Source organism: Oncorhynchus kisutch, linkage group LG9 (genome assembly GCF_002021735.2).
Source record: "Oncorhynchus kisutch isolate 150728-3 linkage group LG9, Okis_V2, whole genome shotgun sequence".
Lineage (NCBI taxonomy): Eukaryota > Metazoa > Chordata > Actinopteri > Salmoniformes > Salmonidae > Oncorhynchus > Oncorhynchus kisutch.
In genome coordinates this window covers 726,056-752,024 of record NC_034182.2, presented here as the reverse complement: position 1 = coordinate 752,024, position 25,969 = coordinate 726,056, and the positions used below count along the sequence as shown (strand labels likewise).

The following is a 25,969-nucleotide window of genomic DNA, read 5'->3' as shown; positions in this document are numbered from 1 at the left end:
TTGCGCTTACCTCTCTCTGTAGTACCAGCTCCTTGGTGAAGGCCATGGCCTCGTCGCTGAAGGGCTCAGCCACCTGCATGCCGCCGGGCATGTTCCTGGAGCCGCGCGGACACTCGATACCTGGCCAATGAGAAACACAGAACAAGTGTCAGAAAAACAGCCAATAAAAATAACTACGAGGTTAGACAACATTTAGAAGTTGAAGTTGCCCCCAACAACTGATACATGAGTCAAAATCGGACATTTATTTCAACCCCGTAACGACCCAGCTTTAGGACAGTTACGATACAACGATGCCACCATGACAGGTGAAGTGGCACTAGAGATTAGTGGAGCTGAGCATTATCGTGGCAGCTAAATGGATAATTGGTAATCGCTGGTCAATCCTAAGCGTTTTCCCCCTCGGTGGTCATGTTGGGTTAACAGTTAACACCCTCTAAATTGCTGTGCTTCAATGACGGCAGCTTCATCCTTTGTTTGGCCGTCCCCTGGCGCTGACCTTGCTATTCATGACTATTAACTGCAGTGGGTCTTTTCACTGGGTAGTGGATTAAAAGAACAGCCTGGGGGAGGATGGGAGGGTTGGAGGGCAGGAGGGCTATAGGGGGGCTTGTTATAGGAAAGCTGTGAGGCGATGCATGCTTATCTCTTCCACTCAGAGTTGGCTGAGCGTGTGTGTTTGAAAGAGAATGTGTGTGTTTGAAAAGTTAATGTGTGAGCAAGTAGGGGTGGTGAGGTGAGGGGCAGTGCGGTGCGGTGAGGGGCGGTGTGGTGAGGGGCGGTGAGGCGTGGCGCGGTGAGGTGAGGGGCGGAGCAGTGAGGTGAGGGGCGGAGCAGTGAGGTGAGGGGCGGCGCGGTGCGGCGAGGGGCGGTGCGGTGCGGTTCGGCGAGGGGCGGCGCGGTGCGGCGAGGGGCAGCGCGTGAGGCGAGCGGCAGCGCGTGAGGCGAGGGGCAGCGCGTGAGGCGAGGGGCAGCGCGTGAGGCGAGGGGCAGCGCGTGAGGCGAGGGGCAGCGCGTGAGGCGAGGGGCAGCGCGTGAGGCGAGGGGCAGCGCGTGAGGCGAGGGGCAGCGCGTGAGGCGAGGGGCAGTGTGGTGTGGTGAGGCGAGGGGCAGTGTGGTGTGGTGAGGCGAGGGGCAGTGTGGTGTGGTGAGGCGAGGGGCAGTGTGGTGTGGTGTTGAGATGTGGTGTGCGCTAGGCTAGCTTAGACTGTATGCTGAGTGGTGAGGTGTGCGCTAGGCTAGGCTCTGTATGCTGAGTGGTGAGGTGTGCGCTAGGCTAGGCTCTGTATGCTGAGTGGTGAGGTGTGCGCTAGGCTAGGCTCTGTATGCTGAGTGGGGAGGTGTGCGCTAGGCTAGGCTCTGTATGCTGAGTGGGGAGGTGTGCGCTAGGCTAGGCTCTGTATGCTGAGGTGTGCGCTAGGCTAGGCTCTGTATGCTGAGGTGTGCGCTAGGCTAGGCTCTGTATGCTGAGGTGTGCGCTAGGCTAGACTCTGTATGCTGAGGTGTGCGCTAGGCTAGACTCTGTATGCTGAGGTGTGCGCTAGGCTAGACTCTGTATGCTGAGGTGTGCGCTAGGCTAGACTCTGTATGCTGAGGTGTGCGCTAGGCTAGACTCTGTATGCTGAGGTGTGCGCTAGGCTAGACTCTGTATGCTGAGGTGTGCGCTAGGCTAGACTCTGTATGCTGAGGTGTGCGCTAGGCTAGACTCTGTATGCTGAGGTGTGCGCTAGGCTAGACTCTGTATGCTGAGGTGTGCGCTAGGCTAGACTCTGTATGCTGAGGTGTGCGCTAGGCTAGACTCTGTATGCTGAGGTGTGCGCTAGGCTAGACTCTGTATGCTGAGGTGTGCGCTAGGCTAGACTCTGTATGCTGAGGTGTGCGCTAGGCTAGACTGTATGCTGAGGTGTGCGCTAGGCTAGACTCTGTATGCTGAGGTGTGCGCTAGGGTAGACTGTATGCTGAGTGGTGTGGTGTGTGCTAGGCTAGACTGTATGCTGAGTGGTGTGGTGTGTGCTAGGCTAGACTGTATGCTGAGTGGTGTGGTGTGTGCTAGGCTAGACTGTATGCTGAGTGGTGTGGTGTGTGCTAGGCTAGACTCTGTATGCTGAGTGGTGTGGTGTGTGCTAGGCTAGACTGTATGCTGAGGTGTGTGCTAGGCTAGACTCTGTATGCTGAGGTGTGTGCTAGGCTCTGTATGCTGAGGTGTGTGCTAGGCTAGACTGTATGCTGAGTGGTGAGGTGTGGTGTGTGCTAGGCTAGACTGTATGCTGAGTGGTGTGGTGTGTGCTAGGCTAGACACTGTATGCTGAGTGGTGTGGTGTGTGCTAGGCTAGACTCTGTATGCTGAGTGGTGAGGTGTGTGCTAGGCTAGACTCTGTATTCTGAGTGCAGGGCCGATGCAGCTACTGTAGCTGGCGCTTGGCTAGGAACCTTTGATGTCTGGGATGATGCCTTCAGTGGAAAGCAACTTGAGCTTCAATCGAGACGCCACCTCTTTGTCTTCTCCTCACGTCAGGACTTCAAACACACACACACACACACTTGAGTGAGCATGGTGCAGGGCTCTTCAACAAGCAAACAGCATTCCACCTCTGTGGCTGCTGACAAGAACCCTCATATCTACGTAAACTAAGTCAACTTTGCAAACTACACACAAGCAAATCATACACACTCAACACCCATGAAAACTCCATCACACATTCACTCATTGTATCCCTCTATCCAATGCGTGCAGCATCACTCTCACACACACACCTCCCCCTATCCTCTCTCCACCCTGTTGCATTGATTAATGTAAACTCAGAGTTCTGCTGGGCGCTACACCCAACAACATTGTGCTAACAAAGCAACATCAGCCTCCTGTCCAAAAAGTCTGAGTCATCTTCTAGTAATCTGGAGGCTCCCGCCAATCCTGATTGATCCTTATGCTAACCACATCCGACATGATTGGACTAGAGAAGAGAAAGGGGAAAAGGTGGACCGGGGGTCAAGTTTGTGATGATTGGGTTCTCATTTTGGCATTGACTGACTAACCAGCGCGCAAACACACAACCACACACATTTCCTAGCAATGCTGTGTTAGCAAAACTTCCCACACACAAGGACACACTGACAATTCTCATCTCACCCCTCTAACAAAACAAAAACATATTTTCTGTTGAACCCGCAGGATGGCGAGAGCCACAGAGGATGAAGACTCAATTACCTCTTAATAGCCAGTAAATAGTCCCTAGATTAGCATTTAAATTGCCCAGTGTGAGTTCTGCCCCGGCTCCAAGGAGGAAGGGAAAAGTAATTTCAGTCCAGCAGCATCCCCAGTATTTTTAGACATGTTTTGGCCTGGGATTGACCGAGTGAGTGGCTGGGCCAGTACTGTATAAGACCGAGAGAGGGGTAGAGAAAGCCAAGCTTAAAGTAAACTGCTTTCACTAAGGGATGTCCTTCTCTCTAGGACAGAGGGTGAGGATGGGAGAGACACAGGGGCACCATAGGGACAATAAAAACCTGGGTCTGTGTTTTTCAATGTGGCCCCTATGGGGCCAGACCCTTTACCCAGCCCCCGTATGGACACACACACAGCTCTGCTCAGTAGTGCTGGCTAGCCACGCGCATAAGATGTAATGTTTTAAAATCGGTGATCCCGATGAGCGATGCGCTGGATGAAATACGGCCCTTCCCCGTCCCAGCCTCCTCTGCCCAATCCTCCCTCACACACACAAACGTACACAGTCATTTACACACACACTTTCTCAAAAGACACACACACACACAGGTGCCCTGGAATAGCTGCTCTACAAATCACCTATGGCCAGAGCATATGTGCTACTGAGAACTGTGGTTCAGACAGCTCCATGTTTTATGCAAGCAGACAACTTCACTCCTGTGATGAAAACACTCAGACAATCTCTCTCCCTCTTTCTCTATCATTCCCTCTCTCACTCCCTTCCCCTCTAAATCTTTAATTCCCTCCCACCCGCTCTTTTAATCACTTTCTACATCTCTCCTTGCCCTCTTCTTTCCTTTCAATCACTTGTTCCCTCCCCTCTTCCTCCCCTTACATCCCTCTCTACTTCCCTCTCTTCCTCTCCCTACATCCCCCTCTTCCTCTCCCTACATCCCCCTCTTCCTCTCCCTACATCCCCCTCTACTTCCCCCTCCATCCCTCTCTACTTCCCCCTCCATCCCTCTCTACTTCCCCCTCCATCCCTCTCTACTTCCCCCTCCATCCCTCTCTACTTCCCCTCCATCCCTCTCTACTTCCCCCTCCATCCCTCTCTACTTCCCCCTCCATCCCTCTCTACTTCCCCCTCCATCCCTCTCTACTTCCCCCTCCATCCCTCTCTACTTCCCCCTCCATCCCTCTCTACTTCCCCTCCATCCTCTCTACTTCCCCCTCCATCCCTCTACTTCCCCCTCCATCCCTCTCTACTTCCCCCTCCATCCCTCTCTACTTCCCCCTCCATCCCTCTCTACTTCCCCCTCCATCCCTCTCTACTTCCCCCTCCATCCCTCTCTACTTCCCCCTCCATCCCTCTCTACTTCCCCCTCCATCCCTCTCTACTTCCCCCTCCATCCCTCTCTACTTCCCCCTCCATCCCTCTCTACTTCCCCCCTCCATCCCTCTCTACTTCCCCCTCCATCCCCCTCTACATCCCTCTACTTCCCCCTACATCCCTCTACTTCCCCCTACATCCCTCTACTTCCCCCTACATCCCTCTACTTCCCTCTCTACTTCCCCCTACATCCCTCTCTACTTCCCCCTACATCCCTCTCTACATCCTCTCTACTTCCCCCTACATCCTCTCTACATCCCTCTCTACTTCCCCCTACATCCCTCTACTTCCCCCTACATCCCTCTACTTCCCCTACATCCCTCTACATCCCTCTCTACTTCCCCCTACATCCCTCTCTACTTCCCCTACAAATCCCTCTCTACTTCCCCCTACATCCCTCTCTACTTCCCCCTACATCCTCTCTACTTCCCCCTACATCCCTCTCTACTTCCCCCTACATCCCTCTCTACTTCCCCCTACATCCCTCTCTACTTCCCCCTACATCCCTCCTCTACTTCCCCTACATCCCTCTCTACTTCCCCTCTCTACATCCCTCTCTCTACTTCCCCCTACATCCCTCTCTACTTCCCCCTCCCCCTACATCCCTCTCTACTTCCCCCTCCCCCTACTTCCCCTCCATCCCTCTCTACTTCCCCCTCCCCCTACTTCCCCCTCCCCCTACATCCCTCTCTACTTCCCCCTCCCCCTACTTCCTTCCCCTCCCCCTACATCCCTCTCTACTTCCCCCTCCCCCTACATCCCTCTTTACTTCCCCCTCCCCCTACTTCCCCCCTCCCCCTACATCCTCTCTACTTCCCCCTCCCCTACATCCCTCTCTACTTCCCCCTCCCCCTACATCCCTCTCTACTTCCCCCTCCCCTACATCCCTCTCTACTTCCCCCTCCCCCTACATCCCTCTCTACTTCCCCCTCCCCCTACATCCCTCTCTACTTCCCCCTCCCGATCGACTTCGGCGATGTCATCTACAAAATGGCTTCCAACACTCTACTCAGCAAACTGGATGCAGTCTATCACAGTGCCATCCGTTTTGTCACTAAAGCACCCTATACCACCCACCACTGCGACTTGTATGCTCTAGTCGGCTGGCCCTCGCTACATATTCGTCGCCAGACCCACTGGCTCCAGGTCATCTACAAGTCCATGCTAGGTAAAGCTCCGCCTTATCTCAGCTCACTGGTCACGATGGCAACACCCATCCGTAGCACGCGCTCCAGCAGGTGTATCTCACTGATCATCCCTAAAGCCAACACCTCATTTGGCCGCCTTTCGTTCCAGTACTCTGCTGCCTGTGACTGGAACGAATTGCAAAAATCGCTGAAGTTGGAGACTTTTGTCTCCCTCACCAACTTCAAACATCAGCTATCTGAGCAGCTAACCGATCGCTGCAGCTGTACATAGTCTATTGGTAAATAGCCCATCCTTTTTCACCTACCTCATCTCCATACTGTTTTTATTTATTTACTTTTCTGCTCTTTTGCACACCAATATCTCTACCTGTACATGACCATCTGATCATTCATCACTCCAGTGTTAATCTGCAAAATTGTAATTATTTGCCTACCTCCTCATGCCTTTTGCACACATTGTATATAGACTCCCCCTTTGTTTTCTACTGTGTTATTGACTTGTTAATTGTTTACTCCATGTGTAACTCTTTGTTGTCTGCTCACACTGCTATGCTTTATCTTGGCCAGGTCGCAGTTGCAAATGAGAACTTGTTCTCAACTAGCCTACCTGGTTAAATAAAGGTGAAAAAATAAAAAATAAAAATAATTTAAAAAACTTCCCCCTACATCCCCCTCTACTTCCCCCTCCCCCTACATCCCCCTCTACTTCCCCCTCCCCCTACATCCCCCTCTACTTCCCCCTCCCCCTACATCCCCCTCTACTTCCCCCTCCCCCTACATCCCCCTCTACTTCCCCCTCCCCCTACATCCCTCTCTACTTCCCCCTCCCCCTACATCCCTCTCTACTTCCCCCTCCCCCTACATCCCTCTCTACTTCCCCCTCCCCCTACATCCCTCTCTACTTCCCCCTCCCCCTACATCCCTCTCTACTTCCCCCTCCCCCTACATCCCTCTCTACTTCCCCCTCCCCCTACATCCCTCTCTACTTCCCCCTCCCCCTACATCCCTCTCTACTTCCTCCTCCCCCTACATCCCTCTACTTCCCCCTCCCCCTACATCCCTCTCTACTTCCCCTCCCCCTACATCCCTCTCTACTTCCCCCTCCCCCTACATCCCTCTCTACTTCCCCCTCCCCCTACATCCCTCTCTACTTCCCCCTCCCCCTACATCCCTCTCTACTTCCCCCTCCCCCTACATCCCTCTCTACTTCCCCCTCCCCCTACATCCCTCTGTACTTCCCCTTCCCCCTACATCCCTCTCTACTTCCCCCTCCCCCTACATCCCTCTCTACTTCCCCCTCCCCCTACATCCCTCTCTACTCCCCCCCTCCCCCTACATCCCTCTCTACTCCCCCCCTCTTCCTTCTACCTATAACCCCTTCTCTTCCACTCTTCTTCAATTGCAAGTCACAAACAGTGAAGTGAGAGGACGGTCAGAGAGGCTTTGAAATTGCATTAGGGCTTTTAAATTTGCCTTTAAATGGGCATTGAGAAAAAGTGAGATTGGATTAGCGAGGAAGAGGCGGGGGTTGCTTTGCTACACATAGCCTGTACTTTATATAGCCTACCTGTCGACTTCCCGCGACAATGTTGCAAAGAGCAGCAGCTAACTAAAGGGGCTGTGTAGCTCCAACCCAATTATTCAACGCCTAGTTTCACATTTTGTTAAGTACTTGTCCAAGATATCGGTTACATGGAAAAAAAGGACTTAGAAACACAGAAAAGCAGACACTTTTGACAAAAACACAAATGTATCTGCAGCTGCTGCTAGCAACAAAAATGGTGGAGAAGAACAGCCTGGTGACCCAGTTCTAAAGTAGATTCGCAAAATGAACAAAAATATCAAAGAGAAAATTGCAAAAGAGGGCAAGGATGTGGCTGAAATACAACATACAGTGAGCGTACTGAAAACAAAAGTGGACACTACAACCAAGTTACAAATGCCGAAGAGAGGATATCAACATCGGAGGACAAGAACACCCGCCTAAACCACACTGTTGAAAGAAATTGAGATTGTGATCAAAAATCTGGAAGAACGAGTACAATACCAGGAAAGTTAGTCACAGAAACACACTTCGGATCAGAGGGGTTCCCGAAATCCACATAAATACGGTGGAGTGTATGAAAGACCTTTTACGCAGTCTAGTTGAGGACACACTGGAGGATGTTATTATTTATTTGAACTTTCTTTAACTAGGCAGTTAAGAACAAATTCTTATTTTCAATGACAGCCTAGGAACAGTGGGTTAACTGCCTGTTCAGGGGCAGAACGACAGATTTTTACCTTGTCAGCTCAGGGGTTTGAACTTGCAACCTTTCGGCTGCTAGTCTAACCACTAGGCTACCCTGCCATTAACATGACCATTGGGAAAACCCAACACGACACTGCGCCCAGGACCAGCCCCACGCGACCCCTGGCCTATCCTAGTGAAATTCTTACCATTCACCGACAAGGAGAAGGTCCGGATCAAAGCAAAATAACTTAGGACTTTTCACTGGAAAGGGACAAAGGTGGAGTTTCCCTGACTTTTCCAAGGAGGTTCAGGACGAGAGAAATGGGTTCATAGAGGTGAGAGACGAGTATTTTAGTCCCCATTTCATGCACCTTGCACTACCCTGCAGTGTTCTGGGTTACTGTGAGGGGATCACTAGGTTGTTTTACAGACCCAAAGGAGTGTCGCAGACTTTAACGAGGCCAAACCATCTGAGTAGTGGGGTAGGCTATGGACGATACACATGGCGGCAGTGGTTCATCACGAATGGACTACCATTTTTGTCTAAGGAGAACTTCCTATGTTGTGAATAACATTCTCATTGAGTGTTTATGCATAGAATATTACAATGTTCTTTGAAAAACAGGTACATGTCTGGGAAGCTTTTACAGCATACATACGTGGAGCAATAATACAATGATCCGTTACTATTAACAAACAAGATGAACAGAAAATTGATCAACTTGAAACAGCTCAAAACGCTGGAGGGAGAATATTGGTCCAATCCGAACAACATTTCTCTGGTAAACTTGACGAAAACCAAATACGGGCTGAAAATTCCCTGTACAGGTTGAAGCAGAGATGGTATGAATCAGGGGAAAAGGCAGGAAAACCGTTGGCCAGTCAATGGAAATCTAGAGAAACAGATCGGCAAATAGGTGGAATCAGAAAAAAGACAGGCAAGCTGATTACCAATCATAAAGAAACAATATCATTTGAGACTTCTATCAGGAACGTTCTACTTCAGACAGTCCTTTAGATAAGCACAAAGCAGAGGCATTCTTTCAGAATCCGAACCTTCCTAAACTAAAAGAGGAAGACAGGAACTGGGTCGACCGTCCAATTATAGAAGGTTTGCAGAGCAGCAAAGCCCAGAAATATTGAAAACATTGAACACATCGATTGACACAGGTGAACTCCCACCTTCTATAAGTGATGCAGCAAACATCCTAATCCCCAAAAAGGGAAAGGATCCCCATGAGTGAGGGAGCTACCATCCAATTTCCTTAATATATTGTGATGGAAAATAGTTTACAAAACTTCTGGCTATGAGGGTGAACCATATCATTAAGAAAATCATAAATCCAGAAAACCAGGTGGGATTAGTGAAAGGCAGAACTTCATCTGACAATCTATTGTATGTCATCTGGAAGGCAAAATATCTGGATACTTCAGTGGCAGCCTTATCCCTAGACGCAGAGAAAGCCTTTGATAGGGTGGGCTGGAACTACCTACATTATACTATAAATACATTTGGATAGGGCTTTCAGAATATTATTAAACTTCTGTACAATGACCCCAAACCCATAGTAGTCACTAACGGACTACGATCATCTCCATTTTCAGTAGGACGAGGCACGAAACAAGGTGACTGTCTCTCGCCCCTCCTATTTATTATAGCATTAGAACCATTAGCCGAAGCCATTAGGCTGCATCAGTCAATAAAAGGGGTTAATATGGGAGGTAGAGAGAATAAACTACTGCTTTATGCAGACGACATATTACTAATAATGTCAGGCTCCCAACATATGGCCTTTACTGGACTTAATAAATGCATTTGAGACATCAGGCTATAAAGTCAACTGGACCAAATCTGAAGTAATGCCGCTATCAAAACATTGTCTGAGAAATGACTTCCTCAGCTGGGGGTTTCAATGGGTCCTTAAAAACTTGTACCTGGGGATCGCTTTAAATCCTGGTCTAGAGAAGATGATTTCTGAAAACCTTGACCAACTACTGAACAAAATTCAAGTCCAGTTTAAGAGCTGGGATAAACTACAAATCTTATTATGGTGTAGGATACAGGTTATAAAGATGGTCATTAGCATGTTACCACTGTCCATACCTTTATATCCAGAAGGAAAGTGATTACGGAGTTTGTTTGGGCCGGTAAAAGGGCCAGGATGGAACTAGAGAGATTACAGGAAACGACGGACAAGGGAGGATTAAACTAGAGAGATTACAGGAAACGACTGAGAAGGGAGGATGGAACTAGAGAGATTACAGGAAACGACTGACAAGGGAGGATTAAACTAGAGAGATTACAGGAAACGACTGAGAAGGGAGGATGGAACTAGAGAGATTACAGGAAACGACTGACAAGGGAGGATTAAAGCTCCCCGACATGCAATTATATCAAGAAGCCTTTGTAGCTGCCCAAATAGGCTCTCTTTACGGAGAACTCTAAAGAGGCCAATTTGGGTGGACATGGAGGAAGAAGTTAATGCCCCATTCAGAACATCAAATTATTTGAGCTAACAAAACGTGTGACTGCAGAATCCAATAATGTCCCATACTAAAAAATATATGGAGTCAGATACATGAGAGAGAAATCTTCACCTTTCCTGACAAACTGATTCGTTATGGAACAACCCGACATTGAAAACAGGGGGACACATGGTTTTCTGGAAAGGTTGGTATAGAAAGCAGATAAAGAACATTGGTTGTCTATATCAAGAAAACTTGTTTACCTCTTTTGAATAAGGTCCAAGTATAATTTACAGAAACAAGGCTTTTGAATAAGGTCCAAGTATAATTTATAGAAACAAGGCTTTTGAATAAGGTCCAAGTATAATTTACAGAAACAAGGCTTTTGAATAAGGTCCAAGTATAATTTACAGAAACAAGGCTTTTGGAGGCATCTCCAGCTCAGAGATTGTATGTTTAAGGTAGGACAGAGTAACAACAAATTCCCTGTACATTCGATAAGTGTTAAGATAGAAATCCTTTTCAAATGACTTTTGGAGCGGAGGAATGGAATAATAGTACAGATGCTCCTCCCTATGAGAGATGCCCGGTCCAAACTGATTCAATTGAAAGTGTTCAATAGGATTTATAGGACTCATCTGAGGTTTAACAGAATAGGTTTGATAGAATCCAGTCTATGCTGGAGATGTCAGTTTTTATTTTATTTTATTTATTTCACCTTTATTTAACCAGGTAGGCAAGTTCTCATTTACAATTGCGACCTGGCCAAGATAGAGCAAAGCAGTTTGACACATACAACAACACAGAGTTACACATGGAGTAAAACAAACATACAGTCAATAATACAGTATAAACAAGTCTATATACAATGTGAGCAAATGAGGTGAGGTAAGGGAGGTAAAGGCAAAAAAAGGCCATGATGGCAAAGTAAATACAATATAGCAAGTAAAACACTGGAATGGTAGATTTGCAATGGAAGAATGTGCAAAGTAGAAATCAAAATAATGGGGTGCAAAGGAGCAAAATAATTAAAATACAGTAGGGAAAGAGGTAGTTGTTTGGGCTAAATTATAGGTGGGCTATGTACAGGTGCAGTAATCTGTGAGCTGCTCTGACAGTTGGTGCTTAAAGCTAGTGAGGGAGATAAGTGTTTCCAGTTTCAGAGATTTTTGTAGTTCGTTCCAGTCATTGGCAGCAGAGAACTGGAAGGAGAAAGAATTGGTTTTGGGGGTGACTAGAGAGATATACCTGCTGGAGCGTGTGCTACAGGTGGGAGATGCTATGGTGACCAGCGAGCTGAGATAAGGGGGGACTTTACCTAGCAGGGTCTTGTAGATGACATGGAGCCAGTGGGTTTGGCGACGAGTATGAAACGAGGGCCAGCCAACGAGACCGTACAGGTCGCAATGGTGGGTAGTATATGGGGCTTTGGTGACTAAACGGATTGCACTGTATCCAATTTGTTGAGTAGGGTATTGGAGGCTATTTTGTAAATGACATCGCCAAAGTCGAGGATGGTCAGTTTTACAAGGGTATGTTTGGCAGCATGAGTGAAGGATGCTTTGTTGCGAAATAGGAAGCCAGTTCTAGATTTAACTTTGGATTGGAGATGTTTGATATGGGTCTGGAAGGAGAGTTTACAGTCTAACCAGACACCTAAGTATTTGTAGTTGTCCACGTATTCTAAGTCAGAGCCGTCCAGAGTAGTGATGTTGGACAGGCGGGTAAGGTGCAGGTAGCGATCGGTTGAAGAGCATGCATTTAGTTTTACTTGTATTTAAGAGAAATTGGAGGCCACGGAAGGAGAGTTGTAATGGCATTGAAGCTTGCCTGGAGGGTTGTTAACACAGTGTCCAAAGAAGGGCCAGAAGTATACAAAATGGTGTCATCTGCGTAGAGGTGGATCAGAGACTCACCAGCAGCAAGAGCGACCTCATTGATGTATACAGAGAAGAGAGTCGGTCCAAGAATTGAACCCTGTGGCACCCCCATAGAGACTGCTAGAGGTCTGGATAGCAGACCCTCCGATTTGACACACTGAACTCTATCAGAGAAGTAGTTGGTGAACCAGGCAAGGAAATAATTTGACAAACCAAGGCTGTCGAGTCTGCCGATGAGGATGTGGTGATTGACAGAGTCGAAAGCCTTGGCCAGATCAATGAATACGGCTGCACAGTAATGTTTCTTATCGATGGCGGTTAAGATATCGTTTAGGACCTTGAGCGTGGCTGAGGTACACCCATGACCAGCTCTGAAACCAGATTGCATAGCAGAGTAGGTATGGTGAGATTCGAAATGGTCGGTAATCTGTTTGTTGACTTGGCTTTCGAAGACCTTAGAAAGGCACGGTAGGATAGATATAGGTCTGTAGCAGTTTGGGTCAAGAGTGTCCCCCCCCCTTTGAAGAGGGGGATGACCGCAGCTGCTTTCCAATCTTTGGGAATCTCAGACGACACGAAAGAGAGGTTGAACAGGCTAGTAATAGGGGTGGCAACAATTTCGGCAGATAATTTTAGAAAGAAAGGGTCCAGATTGTCTAGCCCGGCTGATTTGTAGGGGTCCAGATCTTGCAGCTCTTTCAGAACATCAGCTGAACGGATTTGGGAGAAGGAGAAATGGGGAAGGCTTGGGCGAGTTGCTGTGGGGGGTGCAGTGCTGTTGACCGGGGTAGGAGTAGCCAGGTGGAAAGCATGGCCAGCCGTAGAAAAATGCTTATTGAAATTCAATTATGGTGGATTTATCAGTGGTGTTTCCTATCTTCAGTGCAGTGGGCAGCTGGGAGGAGTTCTTATTCTCCATGGACTTTACAGTGTCCCAGAACTTTTTTGAGTTAGTGTAGGAAGCAAATTTCTGCTTGAAAAAGCTAGCCTTGGCTTTTCTAACTGCCTGTGTATAATGGTTTCTAGCCTGAACAGCTGCATATCACGGGGGCTGTTCGATGCTAATGCAAAACGCCATAGGATGTTTTTGTGTTGGTTAAGGGCAGTCAGGTCTGGGGAGAACCAAGGGCTATATCTGTTCCTGGTTCTAAATTTCTTGAATGGGGCATGTTTATTTAAGATGGTTAGGAAGGCATTTTAAAAAAATATCCAGGCATCCTCTACTGACGGGATGAGATCAATATCCTTCCAGGATACCCCGGCCAGGTCGATTAGAAAGGCCTGCTCGCTGAAGTGTTTCAGGGAGCGTTTGACAGTGACGAGTGGAGGTCGTTTGACCGCTGACCCATTACGGATGCAGTCATTGAGGCAGTGATTGCTGAGATCTTGGTTGAAGACAGCAGAGGTGTATTTAGAGGGCAAGTTGGTTAGGATGATATCTATGAGGGTGCCCATGTTTAATGCTTTGGGGAGGTACCTGGTAGGTTCATTGATAATTTTTGTGAGATTGAGGGCATCAAGTTTAGATTGTAGGATGGCTGGGGTGTTAAGCATGTTCCAGTTTAGGTCGCCTAGCAGCACGAGCTCTGAAGATCGATGGGGGGGCAATCAGTTCACATATGGTGTCCAGAGCACAGCTGGCGGCAGAGGGTGGTCTATAGCAGGCGGCAACGGTGAGAGACTTGTTTTTAGAGAGGTGGATTTTTAAATGTAGAAGTTCAAATTGTTTGGGTACAGACCTGGATAGTAGGACAGAACTCTGCAGGCTCTTTGCAGTAGATAGCAACACCGCCCCCTTTGGCAGTTCTATCTTGTCTGAAAATGTTTTAGTTTGGAATTAAAATTTCAGAATTTTTGGTGGTCTTCCTAAGCCAGGATTCAGACATAGCTAGAACATCTGGGTTGGCAGAGTGTGCTAAAGCAGTGAATAGAACAAACTTAGGGAGGAGGCTTCTAATGTTAACATGCATGAAACCAAGGCTATTACGGTTACAGAAGTCGTCAAAAGAGAGCGCCTGGGGAATAGGAGTGGAGCTAGGCACTGCAGGGCCTGGATTCACCTCTACATCGCCAGAGGAACAGAGGAGGAGTAGAATAAGGGTGCGTACAGGTGACATGAAAGCAGGAAGCACCAGTGACTAGATAAAAAACAAAGTGGTCAGATGAAGCAGATGCTAAGCTACAGTTTTGCAGCACAGACTGGAATATGTTCCAGGATTCCTCCAACGGCATTGAGGAGTACACCACATCTGTCATGGGCTTCATCAATAAGTGCATCGATGACGTCGTCCACGTAGTGACCGTACGTACATACCCCAACCAGAAACTATGGATTACAGGCAGCATCCGCACTGAGCGAAAGGCAAGAGCTGCCGCTTTCAAGGAGCGGGATTCTAACCCGGAAGCTTATAAGAAATCCCGCTATGCCCGCCGACAAACCATCAAACAGGAAAAGCGTCAATACAAGACTAAGATCGAGTCATACTACACCGGCTGTGACGCTCGCCGGATGTGGCAGGGCCTGCAAACCATTACAGACTACAAAGGGAAGCACAGCCGAGAGCGGCGCAGTGACACAAGCCTATCGGACGAGCTAAATTACCTCTATGCGCGCTTCGAGGCAAATAACACTGAAACATGCATGAGAGCACCACCTGTACCGGAAGACTGTGATCACGCTCTCCGTAGCCGATGTGAGTAAGACCTTTAGACAGGTCGACATTCACAAGGCCGCAGGGCCAGACAGATTATCAGGACGTGTACTGAGAGCATGCGCTGACCAACTAGCAAGTGTCTTCACTGACATTTTCAACCTCTCCCTGTCCGAGTCTGTAATACCAACATGTTTTAAGCAGACCACCATAGTGACTGTGCCCAAAACAACTAAGGTAACCTGCCTAAACGACTATCGACCCGTAGCACTCACGTCTGCAGCCATGAAGTGCTTTGAAAAGCTGGTCATGGCTCACATTAACACCATCATCCCAGAAACCCTAGACCCACTTCAATTTGCATACCGCCCAAACAGATCCACAGACGATGCAGTCTCTATTGCACTCCACACTGCCCTTTCCCACCTGGACAAAAGGAACACCTATGCGAGAATGCTATTCATTGACTACAGCTCAGCGTTCAACACCATATTGATGAGCTTTGCGGGCCCTAAACTGAACATCTAGTCAAATGGCTTCCCAGACTACTCACATTGCTGCCCCCCCCCCCCCTGTCACTGTCTGTTGTCATCTACGCATAGTCACTTTAATTAACTCTACTTACATGCACATAGTACCTCAACTAACCGGTGTCCCCGCACACAGACTCTGTACCGGCACCCCCCTGTATATAATTGTTATTGTTCACTGCTTTAATTACTTGTTATTCTTATCTGTATAAGAACAGATCGGTTAGTGGCTGGTAAGCATTTCACTGTAAGGTCTACAACTGTTGTATTCAGCGCATGTGACAAATACAATTGGATTTGATGATCCATTTGTTCTGTGACTGTCCAAGCTTACATACCTTTTGGCAGAAGGTATTAGAAAACATTGGGATATTCTGGGTACCACAATACCTGCAAATCCTGCTTTGCTTTTACTGAATATCACTAAGGATATATGATCGACTGAGAAGCTCATGTTTAAAATGGCAAAAAAATTGCTCTAGCCACAGCCAAAAGAGTCAGAAGACTCACAAGGAATCTATCTCTCCGAGATAGAAAGAGATTACAATCTGTAAAGGCCTGATAGACTACAGACATACATAGACGACTGGTAGGGGTACGGCCTTTTCTTCCGTTATAGTGGTTTTTTCTTTACTGTTTTTTCTTTACATTTTTATTTTTTACCTTTATTTAACTAGGCAAGTCAGTTAAAGAACAAATTCTTATTTACAATGACAGCCTAGGAAGAGTGGGTTAACTGCCAGCTGGGAGGCTGGTATGGCATGGAGCTAGGAGGGCTGAGGCTGGTCTAACATGAAGCTGGGAGAGCTGAGGTTGGTATAACATGGAGCTGGGAGGGCTGAGGCTGGTATAACATGGAGCTGGGAGGGCTGAGGCTGGTATAACATGGAGCTGGGAGGGCTGAGGCTGGTATAACATGGAGCTGGGAGGGCTGAGGCTGGTATAACATGGAGCTGGGAGGGCTGAGGCTGGTATAACATGGAGCTGGGAGGGCTGAGGCTGGTATAACATGGAGCTGGGAGGGCTGAGGCTGGTATAAGATGGAGCTGGGAGGGCTGAGGCTGGTATAACATGGAGCTGGGAGGGCTGAGGCTGGTATAAGATGGAGCTGGGAGGGCTGAGGCTGGTATAAGATGGAGCTGGGAGGGCTGAGGCTGGTATAAGATGGAGCTGGGAGGGCTGAGGCTGGTATAAGATGGAGCTGGGAGGGCTGAGGCTGGTATAAGATGGAGCTGGGAGGGCTGAGGCTGGTATAAGATGGAGCTGGGAGGGCTGAGGCTGGTATAAGATGGAGCTGGGAGGGCTGAGGCTGGTATAAGATGGAGCTGGGAGGGCTGAGGCTGGTATAAGATGGAGCTGGGAGGGCTGAGGCTGGTATAAGATGGAGCTGGGAGGGCTGAGGCTGGTATAAGATGGAGCTGGGAGGGCTGAGGCTGGTATAAGATGGAGCTGGGAGGGCTGAGGCTGGTATAAGATGGAGCTGGGAGGGCTGAGGCTGGTATAAGATGGAGCTGGGAGGGCTGAGGCTGGTATAACATGGAGCTGGGAGGGCTGAGGCTGGTATAAGATGGAGCTGGGAGGGCTGAGGCTGGTATAAGATGGAGCTGGGAGAGGTGAGGCTGGTATAACATGGAGCTGGGAGAGGTGAGGCTGGTATAACATGGAGCTAGGAGGTGTCATGACGCTGGCCCATAACACCTTTGTTATGGTGTTTGACTATGTTTGATGGTGGGAAAAGGGGGTACCAAGACAAGTTGCCCATGGGCATACACTACCCGTAAGAATACTTTGTCTATATACCCTAGTTAGAACTGGGTGGACCACCCGCTGTATTTTTGGTTAGTTAGTTAGCTGTATTGAAGTAGGCTAGTCTAGCTTAGGGGTGTTTTGCGATATTTTTTTCTTTCCTTGGGTCCAGCTCAGCCCCTTTTCCCGCCCCCCTTTACCGTGTGTTTAAAAATAAACCATGAGTGTTTGACGGTAATTTAGTCGTCTGTGGTTTTTCGTTCTCACTTACTTTTTCACTAGTATACGTTGCATGAGTTATGTTACGGGTCTCGTTACCATCCCCCCTAGACTGCGTAACAGTACTTAATGAATATGATGTCAGTTCGGTTGTCATCTGAGACATTCATCAATTATAGGATGACAAACTTTATAGTGGAAAGTCTACACATTATAGTTATCAGATTCACATGGAATTGTTGTGCAATTTAAATGTTTGAATATGAAATTATTTGTGAGGGGATGAAATGTGATTATAGCTTGTAAAATGTGAGAATTGGGTTGTCATGAGTGACTCAGTGGCCCGCTCACGTGAAGAGACATTGGTTATAAACTATGAAACACCCTCCTCTCCCTTCCTATATAAAGCCTTGACGACAATATAACTTCCTGTTCCCGGGTACATTAGGATGACGATCCGATGTCAGAAGGGTTCAGATAATAACTACAGAATGAATGGTATGAACTTTGAACTCTTATTCGCTACAGAAGTGATACCTCCTAGCTGTTGAGTTAGCAACAGCAGCTGCAAACGTGGGCTAGGAAAGAACAGACTGAGTATACCGTCTACCAGACATCGATGTTACTACAACGTATCCAATTTACCACCAGAGACATTCTTCCGAGGACAGGAAGATCTGTCGGCCAACACGACCAGCATCTACGACCAACCTACAGAAGAACAGCTCAGAGTAAATATTTATTGCATTTTCCTTTTCCAAATGGGCGGTGATTTAGAATGCATAAGATTCTATATTTACGAGAGACATCGCTTCTCCCTTTGTTCTTCAGTCTTCCCGCTCTTTCACTCAAACCCAGACCCCTTTTCTTTGTGTAACCAGCCGTCATATCTGTTCCATCCGCCAGGGACGTTTTCCTTTATGACATAAATTGTAATCAAGGTATGATTCATTCTGTGTGATTAGTTAGGTATTTTGTACTGCTGATTCACCTTCTTAGCCAGGGTTCGTGAAGATAACCAAGAATTTACAACTTTCAGATGAGACTGAAATAAGGTGACAATTAATATTGACTGCTATTGATGTAAATATTACTAGGTCTTTAAGAGCTTATTTGGAAGATAACTGCTCTATAAATATTATTTTGTGGTGCCCCGACTTTCTAGTTAATTACATTTACATGATTAGCTCAATCAGGTAATATTAATTACAGAGAAAGGATTTTATAGAATAGCATGTCATATCACTTAATCTGGCATAGCCAAAGACACGACAGAGGGGTGAGGCTGGTATAAGATGGAGCAGGGAGGGCTGAGGCTGGTATAACATGGAGCTGGGAGAGGTGAGGCTGGTATAACATGGAGCTGGGAAGGCTGAGCGCGGCGGGGGGGGGGGGGGGTAAATGCACCACATGGAGCCGCTTCCTGCTGGACGAGTCATCCCTCCTCCCTCTCCATGCTCCTCAGATCTCTCATCTAGGGATCATTACCCTAGACCAAGGATGGTTACCTATGATGGGGATGAAGGCCACAAAAAAATCTGGGCTCATGAGGGGCCTGAGTGGTTTGCAGGTCTGTTTACCCACACATGCAGTCCGAGCCTGACGTAGCCTTTTCAGGGCCCTAAACAAAATGTTTTTTTAGTAGACTCCCTATAGACAGCAAAGAGCAAAAATGTACGTTTAGAGTTCATTTCCTGCCATTCTACACATTTTGCCATGAGGTGGAAATATTTTACCTTTATTTAACTAGGCTAGTCAGTTAAGAACAAATTCTTATTTTCAATGACGGCCTAGGAACAGTGGGTTAACTGCCTGTTCAGGGGCAGAACAGATTTGTACCTTGTCAGCTTGGGGATATGAACTTGCAACCTTTCGGTTACTAGTCCAACGCTCTAACCACTAGGCTACTCTGCCGCCCCATGAGGCAGAAATAAATGTTTTTAATATGATATCTGAGTGACTGACTAACAAAATCAATGGGGGCCCCTCGGTTGGTAATTCGACCATTCCTACAAATTTAGATAGCTGGCAGCTAGACTAACTTAACCCCCCAAAAATATTTTTGGTGACATGCTCTAATTGAGTGACTGTCAGTCAAATCAATCAAAATACAACAAAATTATTTAAAAAATATAAATACAAAACAAACTTCTGATGCACAAACAACTTGCATCTTGTGTATTCTACTATTCTAACCCTCAACAGTAAGTTGAGGCCCTGAGTGGTGGAGGGGAATTGATCCGCTGGCCTACAAAAGGGGGTCAGCAGTTGCCCATCCCTGACCTAGAGAAACCCTTATTGTACAAAAGCACATCAGCGTCATGTAATCTGTAATCCATGCTTCTTGTCTGATCGCATCTCAGTGTTCTCCAACCCTCACTGCCTGAGACCTGTCCAGATGGTGTGGAGGTCTGACAAAACAGTCAGTCAGAATAGGGGGGTCGGGGGTTGGTCATAGATGTTAAACTAGTGATATCACGTTTTACATATTCTTATTCCATCTCGATGGATGTGACTGAATGTAGCCACATACAGGTGAGCCAGACGAGAGGAGTTGAGGTACAACAGGGCAGTGTAAATGAATGATCTTTCACCATGTCCCTTTATCCAGGTCAGACACTCATCCCATTCATTCACTTTCCTTTTCAGAGTGCAACCACATGATCAACCTGCCAAGCACATGATCAATCTGTTAATATCAGTACTAGGCCTGTTTTCACATTCATATCGATCAATGACATCATGCAACAGTAAGCAGCATTTCAATAACATTTATTTGCAAGAAAATGCATTTCTCCTTTAAAGAGCAAAGCAAGGCAGTGATTGTAGAGTGAGCTAAAGCTCATTGTATTACAGTCATTCACCACGGCCAACTTCACTCGCACTTTGCCTGCCTATCTACAATGGATGACTGATACAAACCATTTCCCCCAACATCACTCACAACAAGGAAGTTAACAGTAAACATTGCATACCACTGCCATGGTTAACGGAAGAAAAGGAAAGAATTGCATGAGGACAAAAAGAGAGATTGAGCGAGAACGAGAAAGCAAGAACAAGAGAGCAAGAGAGAAAAAGCCTGAGTGAATAAAAGAGACAGAAGATGTGAAAGAAATGAGTGACTGATATTGGAAAGAGATTCAATGTTTTTTTTTGTCGGGACAAAAACAGGAAAATGCAACAAAAAAATAAACTTTATTGTTTTGTCATTCATGAACAATTTACAAACGGGTGAATATTTTCCTTCTACAACAGAGCCGAGGAGAACTCCTCAATGAACTGCCTCATCAGACAACCAGAGAAATTCACAGGATCCTTTTTCATTATGCAGGTTTATGGGACTGCTCCAGTACACAGGCGCACGCACACACACACACACACTGCCTGGTTGCCAGCTAGTTCAGTAACACACACAGCCTGGTTGCCGGCTAGTTCAGTAACACACACGAGTCTCTGGGCTAAAGCTGCTCCATCTCTCAGCTCCCAATTTCCAGGAAGTGAGTGAATCTCCATAAGCTGCAGTGCCACAGACAGAGACAGTTAAGCTAAAGTGAAACATCACTTTTTTTCTTCTTTTTTTAAACTTTATATTCATCATTTCTAGCATCACCCCAACATCAACATTGGTGAAAATGGTGTGTTTCTATGTTTTGCATTTAAAAAGATAGACGATAAGGTGTGCATCATGCTATTTTAACCAATTGTTTGTAGGCATTACCTACTAATTGTCTGCTGATTGGTTGATGATGTCATTGGAAACACTTATCTTTTTTCTACAAAACATAGAAAACTGCCATTTTTACATATGTTGATGTTGGGGTGCTGGAGGTGATGAATTGGAAGTTGAACCTTTTTAAAATGTCCCTTTAAGCTAGCTTAATACAACACACACCGCACCCACAGGGATTAAGCAGACAGCACACACCCCAACACTTTGCCTATTCCCAGGGCTGGCAAACACACAAATGGGATGTTCTCTCATGTCCAAGCTTAAGCCTTTTGAACCTTTTCCTAGACATGAGTCTCATTTACCCTGCAACACCCGCGTCTCATTTACCCTGCAACACCCGCGTCTCATTTACCCTGCAACACCCTCGTCTCATTTACCCTGCAACACCCTCGTCTCATTTACCCTGCAACACCCTCGTCTCATTTACCCTGCAACACCCGCGTCTCATTTACCCTGCAACACCCGCGTCTCATTTACCCTTAAGGCTAGGAATTAAATTGCCAAAATGATATATCCCAATTAGCCAACTCATTGCATCCTCGTCTTGCATGTTCTGTTAAGAGAAATTACCATAATCTAAATGTGATTTCTGTCATTCTGAGCACCGTGGTGGAGACCCTAATCACATTACACACCCAATGTATGTGGGTCCGGTATATTTCTCAAATGTCCGAGAAATTAAAATGCTGACAGTCAAATGTCAGGTTCATAATGGAAAGCCTGATTCATGTCAGTCACCAGTCAACTCCATTACACTCAGAAGTTACTTCAAATTCAACCAGTGAATGCAATCGATGGCAAGCTATGCTAGTGATTCTATCAGTTATTCTTAATGAGTGTTAGCATGCTAATGGCAAACCCCGTACACTAAAATGTATACATTTAAGGGGTATGCAGTAGGTCGATAACGATATCACCAAAGTATGTTGTATAAGTAATTTCAAACAACATTCCCAGCTAATGAGAAAACCGTCACAGTATTTAATTTAAGAGAATGAAAAAGACTTAAAGCAACCTCGGGGCTAATTTTTATAGGCACCAACAGCAGATTAAGGGATTTGTACATTCATACCCCACCAGACGGGCGTGGCCACTGTGAAACTTCCTTCCATGAGGGACTATCCCTGTTGTCTCCTTTCGTCCTATTTTTTTTGCCCTATTGAACACAACACACTTCTAGGCCTTCTGTTCTTCTCTTTTCCTCTCCATCTCCATGAAAGAAGAAACCCACTCCATCTCATCAAAGTTGCATGTGGATGAGAGAAGAGGAACATCCCTTCTTCCCCAGAGCACCCCTCCGGCCCACTCTGAAGTGGGGCTTCTCTCTTGCTCTCTGTATCCCCCTCCCTTCACTCTCCCTCGCTCCCCCTCTCTTCTGAAAGCCTCTCCCTCTCCTCTTGGTTCTTTTAGGGAAAAGCAGCACTCCCCGGAAAACTCCGGAAGGAAGGAAAGCAAGTAGGAAAGGGGAGGGAGAGGGAGGCTTTGAGGTGCCTCCATGGAGTAGACAGGAGGAGCGAAGGGAGAGAAAAACAAGTCTCTCTCCAGCCTCCCTTTAAAATAAATATCAAACGGGGAACGTGGTTCAGAGAGAAAGGTGGTTTAACCTGAGGGGAGACAGTAGGGGATAGACAGAGAGCGAGCAAAACAATGCAGACCCAGTAGCACCTAGCAGAGAAATAGGCCTACCTGCAAGGCATGACTCTGCATGTCAGAGCTCTTAAACGGGGTCTATACAGTCTACGCAAACAGATCCTTTAAAAGAAGCCTACTGGGATTGGTACATCCATTTTTGGCATTTTGAATGAATGATTATATACATTAATGTTGAATAGCGATATCACAAGTATAAACACAGTAAAGTACACACACTAAAGGGTTATATGAGCTAAATGTTGTTTTAGACAACTGGGATGCAGCTTATGGACATGCCTGTATAGAACACGTATTTTAGAAACCAGCTCTATTCTCCCACAGCTAGCGAAGAGGAACGGGGCAATTATTCTTGGTGAATAAAAATACATCCACAAAGGGTCTGGTGCAGCGGTCTAAGGCACTGCATCTCAGTGCAAGAGGTGTCACAACAGTCCCTGGTTCGAATCCAGGCTGTATCACATCCGGCCGTGATAGGGAGTCCAATAGGGCGGCGCACAATTGGCCGCGGTAGTACGTCATTGTAAATAAGAGACTGTTCTTATTAACTGACTTGACTAGTTAAAGGTTAATAACAAAGTGTGTGTGTGCGTGTTGAGGCTCCCCCTTCAAAGCCCTTTTTACATCAGCAGTTGTCACAAAGTGCTTATATTGAAAACAACCTAAAATAGTTTGAGAAATATGCAAAATAAAGTTGCCGCTCTGTTACTTGCCTCTGGCTACACAGGCTGTTCTCTAATCAAGGGATCATATTTCACCCTTCAGACTACTCTCAGTAAAATCTTTATTAATAGTTACAATTTCTTTATAAAAGAAATTATAAAAATGGGCAGGAACAGGGGCAGGGGAAAAAAAGAGATGTCATTCATATGTACTCAAATAGAGAATGGAGCCCCTTTCCTTTCAATCATGCCGGGTAGGCTACTCCGGTTTTATTGTGAAGTGTGTGCTTAATATAAGCAACTGAGAAATAAATAGTTGTACCTGGGATCCTCTTTAGTAGCAACCTTAAAGTCTGCTTTCACAGAGGGTTGCATATAGAAATATGAGCTTATAGGAATACTTATTTCACTCCACACATCAACCACTGTTTGAGGAGCATGCAGCCTCTTGCTGAGTGACAGGTGATATTTCACCTAAACTCTGTAACATGGCTTCTCCAACCCTGTTCCTGAGCCGCGTGAGGTAATACAGTAGAGGGAGGAGCAGCGTGAGGTAATACAGTAGAGGGAGGAACAGCGTGAGGTAATACAGTAGAGGGAGGTGCAGCGTGAGGTAATACAGCAGGGGGAGGAGCAGCGTGAGGTAATACAGTAGAGGGAGGTGCAGCGTGAGGTAATACAGTAGAGGGAGGAGCAGTGTGAGGTAATACAGTAGAAGGAGGTGCAGCGTGAGGTAATACAGTAGAGGGGAGGTGCAGCGTGAGGTAATACAGTAGGGGGAGGTGCAGCGTGAGGTAATACAGTAGGGGGAGGAGCAGCGTGAGGTAATACAGTAGGGGGAGGAGCAGCGTGAGGTAATACAGCAGGGGGAGGAGCAGCATGAGGTAATACAGTAGAGGGAGGTGCAGCGTGAGGTAATACAGTAGGGGGAGGTGCAGCGTGAGGTAATACAGTAGAGGGAGGTGCAGCGTGAGGTAATACAGTAGGGGGAGGAGCAGCGTGAGGTAATACAGCAGGGGGAGGAGCAGCGTGAGGTAATACAGTAGAGGGAGGTGCAGCGTGAGGTAATACAGTAGAGGGAGGTGCAGCGTGAGGTAATACAGCAGGGGGAGGAGCAGCGTGAGGTTATACAGTAGAGGGAGGTGCAGCGTGAGGTAATACAGTAGAGGGAGGAGCAGTGTGAGGTAATACAGTAGAAGGAGGTGCAGCGTGAGGTAATACAGTAGAGGGGAGGTGCAGCGTGAGGTAATACAGTAGGGGGAGGTGCAGCGTGAGGTAATACAGTAGGGGGAGGAGCAGCGTGAGGTAATACAGTAGGGGGAGGAGCAGCGTGAGGTAATACAGCAGGGGGAGGAGCAGCATGAGGTAATACAGTAGAGGGAGGTGCAGCGTGAGGTAATACAGTAGGGGGAGGTGCAGCGTGAGGTAATACAGTAGAGGGAGGTGCAGCGTGAGGTAATACAGTAGGGGGAGGAGCAGCGTGAGGTAATACAGCAGGGGGAGGAGCAGCATGAGGTAATACAGTAGAGGGGAGTGTGAGTAATGTTTTATGCGTTTCTCCACACTCTCGTCCTCAAAAGAACGCACTCGAAGGATGAGAGCGGAGCACGGTAGTATGCATATTGAGAAACACGAAGACAGAGAGAGAGAGAGAAAGACCGAGAGCAGGGCTCTTTGGTGTCAACAGGTAAAGCATCAGACTTCCACAATAAGCAGACCTCAAGAGACACGACACTTCTGTCTACAAGGATTTATGTCCATTTGGTATGGTGCCCAGGAAAGCTCACTCAACTAGACACGCACACAACCTCTCCGGAGAGCCTCCTTCCAATCCAGTTGAATTCCTGCCTGACATTACAAACAGATTGGCCATTACACGGATGCACCCATCTGGCCTCGACAATCCCATCCATATGTTCTAGAGATGTGGAAACCTTCAATACATTATGTGATTGTGAGTAGCCTATATGAAGGGGTCTGGAGGGTGACGGGCGTCTGGTGTTCAACATGCAACAGATCAAAATGGCTTCCTATTCCCTTCAAGAAAGTCTTCACCACTTGACTTTTTCCACATTTTGTTGATTGTTTGTCACTGGCCTACACACACAGCCCAGAATGTCAAAGTGGAATGCTTTTTGAAATGTTTGAATGGATATTGAAATTCACTGAAAACCCTCACTAACACACATAGCAAATATCATGTAGCCTACTTTTGGCCGGCTAAAAGCCTGACCACCAGTTAACCAACATTATTGACTAATGTTCCATTTCTGTTGCTACAGGATTTTGTTGTGACAATATAGGTCAAATTAAAGTAAGTAGCGCTCACGAGTCAAAAAGGTTTCCCGAAAATGGTGCACAATTGTGTACTGCGTCATCTATTTCTATTTCGTATGATAGGTTAAGACATACAATTTCTGTAAATATTTTTTTGCAATTCATATGATATGTTACGGATTTGTAAGGGTTTAAGATCCAGGACTGCATCTTTAAGCTCATAT

The 25,969-nt window shown here is 46.9% G+C and overlaps 1 protein-coding gene across 2 annotated transcripts in view; it reads right to left on the bottom strand.

Annotated features, from left to right (window-relative positions):
* Positions 1 to 25,969, bottom strand: part of snd1 (staphylococcal nuclease and tudor domain containing 1) — a 320,657-nt gene that overhangs the window by 217,002 nt on the left and 77,686 nt on the right. For both annotated transcript variants that reach the window (XM_031831421.1, XM_031831420.1), the window contains exon 16: positions 11 to 120. In XM_031831421.1, coding sequence (XP_031687281.1) covers positions 11 to 120 — 110 coding nt within the window. The remainder of the gene's footprint in view (positions 1 to 10; positions 121 to 25,969) is intronic.